Source organism: Lampetra planeri, chromosome 12 (assembly GCF_965212315.1).
Source record: "Lampetra planeri chromosome 12, kcLamPlan1.2.h2, whole genome shotgun sequence".
Classification (NCBI taxonomy): domain Eukaryota; kingdom Metazoa; phylum Chordata; class Hyperoartia; order Petromyzontiformes; family Petromyzontidae; genus Lampetra; species Lampetra planeri.
Window position 1 is genome coordinate 12,676,838 of NC_136118.1, and position 6,000 is coordinate 12,682,837.

Below are 6,000 nucleotides of genomic sequence, written 5' to 3' on the forward strand. Positions count from 1 at the left end.
CACAGCATATGGATTAGGTGACAATCCTCCATCTGGATTGTTTGTCTTGTTTAGTCAACCTAATTTTGGATAAATACATAAAATTCTCCCTTGTTTTGTTATTCCTTCCTGCACTTAGAATATTCATATTTGATTCACAGCAATACACTGTAATTAATAGGAAACGTATTATTAATTCTGCACAGAGATTCATAGCATCAGACATTGATACAATTCAGATATATGTTGGAAAGCAGCTTGCATCGAGAAGTAACAATTGCAAAAACAAACCGACTCGTTGATAGAATATTCTTTTTAATGAAAAATCATTTCTATATGATAAAAAAAGAAAAAGCTGTATTCTTGCCAAAAGGCCTATAGCCGATTATTTTTTTCATCATCTTGAATTTCTATCGTCTCTCCGATTGCTTATCAACGCGATTTAATATCACACGACAAAGTATGAAGCATTAGGTTAAATGTCAACTCAATAATAACAGCGATTTCAATTATACTTGCGGTCTTTTTTCATGTAAAAACGCCCAAGGCCTCGTTGCATAGCCTGCCTGCTCTACAGGTGTGCAAGTCCAACGTGTATCAGTAAGCAATTCCTTTAAAAAATACACTCATCAGTATTGATACTTGTTACAAACGATAAAACGAAATACTTAAAAAAAGGTTAAAAGGATATTTCATAGATGTACGTAATCGCATTTTCAATGAAAACAATTAGGTGAAAATCAATGTATTTCGTTCATAATCTGCCGTGGCTCCAACGAGTCGGTTTGCTTGATAGCAGTCGTTCCATTGGGGTGAGTGGGCAGGGTGCTGCTATCTGTTGCATAAACACAGCTCGAGTGGAAAGCCTTGGCCATTCAGCTCACCCTCAGCAAAACCATTTCATACCTGCCACCAAGGCATCCTGATCGCAGCCTGCATTAGCATGCACACTCTTGTTACCAGACATTTGGAAAATCATAATCAACGTTCAGCCCATGCTGGTGGGCTACTTTACGTCTGGCCTCATTGAGCCTGGTTTAACTTACTGTAATATGTATTAAAAAGTGACAATGTACATTTAAAAGGACCCAACACATGTTTTTTTAGCGAACTTGTTTGTGAAGATTAAAGTCGTGTTTGCATTTACGTGCTTACATTTGTTGGACTGAATAGATTTTAACTTAACAAATATTCCCTATTGTTATTGCATGTTCTTCTTTGATATATATATATATTTGGGTATTAACGACATTACAAATTACATCATAGTTCATACTTTCATTTATACAAAATGTAGATTAATTAATATTGTATCTGTATAATATAATACTCTATAATACAGGAATGAAATACAGTACTATTTTGTAATATTTAATGTTTCAATAAACTCAACATTTCAGTTTTAAATTCAACATTAAAATTAAATGCACTTCGCTGGTATTTTATTGACATTCAAACTAACTTTATTATAATCACTACACTTACACTATTTTCCATTATGTCATTTTGAAACAAAAAAAACTCATAAAAATTATCAACGTACATGCATGCAAGTTTATTTAACCATCGTTATAACAAAGCAATTCAAGGGTACATATCTAGGAGGCTTATTTAAATACTGTAGCTGATACAAATTAAACTAAAATGCATTGTATTATTGGTTCTTTCGGTAAAGTCACGTAGAAGGGAAATAATAAAAATATTGTTTTATATTTTTATACGTGACTTTACCGAATGAAACAAGAATATGAATCCCTGCAGTCACGAAAGCTTTAAATCAAAATTCAAATGCATTGTGTTTATCTATTTGCTTTATTAATAACATTATTTAAGCAAACAACTCGTTGCACTATTTTCCATTATGTAATTTTAAAACTAAGAAAACTCATAAAAAATTATCAACGTACATAAATGCAAGTTCATTTAACCATCGTTACAACAAAGCAATTCAAGGGTACCTATCTAGGAGGCTTATTTCAATACTGTAGCCGATACAAATGAAACTCAAACAAATCTTTATATATTTGCTTTATGAACAATATTATTTAAGCAAACAACTCGTTACAAATGTGCCCTAAATAGAAGTAAATGAATAAATTTATAAAATGCCAATTTTTTTTAATTCATGGACTTAGGTTGTTGATCCATGCCGAACGCATTCGGATCAAACGGAGGTGTGCGATTGAGTTTGAAGTGAACCGTACCTTCCTCATCGTCCTCAAGGAGCCCAAACTGTTCCAGAGCCTTCACAAAGAGCACGATCATAGCCAGCACGGCGATCATCTCAAGTCCTTCCAAATTCATGACGATGTCTGCATTCCTAACACACCGGGCCTTGCCTGCCTTTCTTCCGAATGCTCACCAACCACCTCGTCAAGAGCAAGCGGTGGGTTCAATGCCACTGCCGTTGTTTCCGGGATCAAAAAGCCACAATCTCAATTGGCTTTACCAATGCAATCAATTGCACCGCTGCCCGCGTTCTATTTCCACAATTTACATTTGAGCTCGACAAACTGAGGCTCGTCAACGGTTTTGTTGCTGCTGCTGCAGCCACACAAAAAAACGGCGCGACAACAAAGCCTTGGAGGAGGGCAAAAGAACATCAACTTTAGAACGTGCCCAGTTTAATTGTCCCGATCGTCAGTCACGACAGACGAAGGGCAGTTAGTTACTCGTTCATTACGAGAACGGTGCAACGCGGCCGCGGCGTGCCCGCTCGCCCTCTGTTCTCAATGTCGCCCCCTGCATAACAGCTGGCCCGGCTTGCTGGCTTGCTCGTGTCCGCCTCGCTTCGCTTCCCTCCTAGGTAGTGGCGAGCCGTGCGACACCCCCCACACGCACACAGAGAGACAGACGAGAGAGACGCGCCGCACGCTGTTGCGCCTTGGGCTTCTCCTTCTGCCAAGCGCTGGATGGAGTTAAACAGAAAGCAACCCCCACCCACCACTCTCTTCCTCTCTCTCTCTACCTTACTGCATAAGCATTAAACGCCCTCTCTTTCTCGCATGTACTTCTTCTCTCTCTCCTCTCCTGAATTCCCTCCCGATGCGGAGGCGGCGGTCCATGGCTAAAGGCTGCACAACATGCAATTGCCGGACGGACCCCTTTGAAGGATTTCGAGATGAATACAAAAGCGCGGAGAGAAATGATGCCCGATTATGGGAACGGCGCGCTTGCCACTTCTGTACAACGGACCACCGAAGTCGATTTGGAAAAGTGTCAAACGTCGTATTTTGCTCTCCACGCGAGCTGTTTTGTGTAATTAACGGCTGTCGTTTATACAAAGTGGAAAGCTATTAATTTAACAGTAATGCGATTCCAAATGGTTTTTGGGTTAGGGGCCGTCCAGAAATGACGTCACGTACCTGGGGGGGAGGAGGTCAGACATTTGTGACGATGTGTGACGATGTGTGACGAGGGGGGGTGGGGGGGGTGAAAAATGTGACATCAAATAAAAATGCGCAACTTGAAATAAATATAGAATTGTTATAACAACACAAATTTTGATTAATTTTCATTATTAACTATTTCATTATATAAATTTACTAAGGTCACCTTTGATTTATTCCATGAAGGAGCATTTTGCTTCTCCATGGGAGAATGGAGAAGCACGAATTCCTGTCGGGCCGTCGCGTACGCTCGCGTCCTCCGGCCCGAAATAGTAAAAATTAACCCGTAAAACAAAGTTTTTCACTATAAATCCTTTATATGCGTGGCATCGGTTTTATTTTATTATTCATTTCTGTTTTTCTTGAGTAAGAGTTTCATTTTTATCACATTGGTATTTTAAATTGAATATGAAAAAAAAAATGTTCCTAAAAAGTGGAAAATTTAGGAAAAAAATTTTCACGAAAATAAATTGTCACGCACAACGAGTCTGTGTGCAAAATGTCAGCTCGATTGGATCACGGGAACTGGGTTAAAAAACGACCGAAAGATTTGCACGGTCGTAAGCGCGCAAGCAAGCAAGCAAGTGAACTTAATATAAAGGATTTAAAAATACAACTCAGCGAAATTCAAATAGCCCTACAATTCATTTTTCGCCAATACGCAAAACCGCGAGTGTAAAAAAATAAACCCGCGAATATTAAGGGTTTGATGTAGTTCGGCTGTTGGAGCTTTTATGGATTTTCAGTGAACCATAACGATTCTTAAACATGGCCCGGAGAGACGACAGTAATTGCAGTTTACTTGGGCAAAAATGACAGCGATGACAACTGCAATAGCTGCTCCCATATCCACCAAATCCGAAATGAATTACAACAGAGGATTGCAATGGGCGTGGGCACACACTTATATGTCCATTTAATGCTGGTAACCATATTGGGGTTTTTATTATCCATATTAAATGTGGATGTTTATTTAAAAGACTGGCTTAGTTAATTGTTAAATGTGGATATTTGCAAACATTTAATTTATTTAAAAAAATTACCTACGTGACTTTACCGAAAAAACCAAAGAGTATGGATCCTTGCAGTCACGAAAACTTCAAATCTCGAACATTTAATAACTAAAAACATTGCACAGTTTATGTGTACTCGCATACCTTTAATTTGCTACCAAAATTGTGAGGGGGAGGGTTTGTAGTTGTGCAGACGATAGGGATACAGATACACATACATATTGTATATATAATGTCCGTATATCCATGACCGGAATGAGTCGTACTGCGTCGGTTTTCAATATTGTGCTGCTGCATAATATTGCATTTGTCAAGTTTCACTGAGTATCTTCCGTCATGATGTCCAACATTCCGCCCCACTTTATGGGAGCCTTTTCAAGAACTTCAAAAACTCCCAGCACATGAAGAAAACACGTAGGGAGAACCAGAATTCACAGTTTCCCCCCTTCAGCAGAAAGTAATAGAAAAAAACTATAAACAGATTAAGTGGTTTAACAAATGCCCGCACGGTTAAACATGTGCAATATAGTGGTGTGCCGACAAGCCATTACACAGTACTGCATTTGTGTTTGCAAAAGTATTTCGCGCAAGGACGCACTTTACCCTTAATCTCTAACTAAAAGCACGCGCGAATAGTTTTGGGGAACCATTTGAGATTCAATCCATGAAATATTTAATGTTTTAAATATTTAACGTGTAAAATATCAACACACTGCGCTGCTGCAAAATAAATTTTTCGTATGAACTAAGAGAAAACAAATCGCTGGAAAACGATTTCTTTCCGGAAGAGAAACCCTCCCTCATGAAACGCACACGGAACACTTAAAAATAGAACAAAATAATGCAATGCAGTGTATGTAAAGTTGGCAGACTAAAACCCGGAGTGAAAACGGTGTTTTAATCATCCGAAGTGCCCAAGTGGTTTAAAACCCAATCCAAATTTTTTTCATGGCCCAAGAAAAACAGCAAGTGAGATGCCTCGAGGGAAATAAGCATCCTTACAAGCAATGGCTCAGTGGAAGCAAAACCATACATATCAATATCAACACACGGCGCTGCTGCCAATCTGGGTCGTCAGCCTCCTTCAGCCTGCCCAGCAACAGTCGCAACGACAGCTGGGCAATTGCTACGGACCAACACGTCGACTTCAGAATATGCCATCCAGCTGGCACGGACTTTTATTCGCTTACGCTCACTGCGATCCATGAACAACTCAGTGGCATAACGCAGGCTCTAAATGCAAAAAAAACCCTCTATTGTTTAAAGCAGGCCCTGAGGCACCCATTACTTACTTTTGGAGAAACAGAATTTGATTGCAACACGAGAGAAAACTAATGTGTTGCCCTTTGAACTGCTCTTTCACTTTACCAATGGTCAATGGGAGGAAATTCATTTTGCATGTTGTATGTGCCACTCAAAAGTCTTTAATGGCAATTAAATGCAGTTACTGTTGGTGGGTTTTCAGATTGAATCACTTAGAGTTACATACTCTCATGTTTTTTCTTGACTTGGATGGCATGAGAGCTTTTAATCACAGTCCTGCTTTTTATCATTTATCACACGTGTGGCACTATATATGCGTCATCTAAACTTTGCCAATCTATCATTTTTAATACTGA

The 6,000-nt window shown here is 39.1% G+C and overlaps 1 protein-coding gene across 1 annotated transcript in view; it reads right to left on the reverse strand.

Annotated features, from left to right (window-relative positions):
• Positions 1-2,283, reverse strand: part of LOC144721801 (Kv channel-interacting protein 4-like) — a 124,943-nt gene extending 122,660 nt beyond the window's left edge. The window contains exon 1 of the mRNA XM_078599723.1: positions 2,184-2,283. Coding sequence (XP_078455849.1) covers positions 2,184-2,283 — 100 coding nt within the window. The remainder of the gene's footprint in view (positions 1-2,183) is intronic.
• Positions 2,284-6,000: the final 3,717 nt, after the last annotated feature.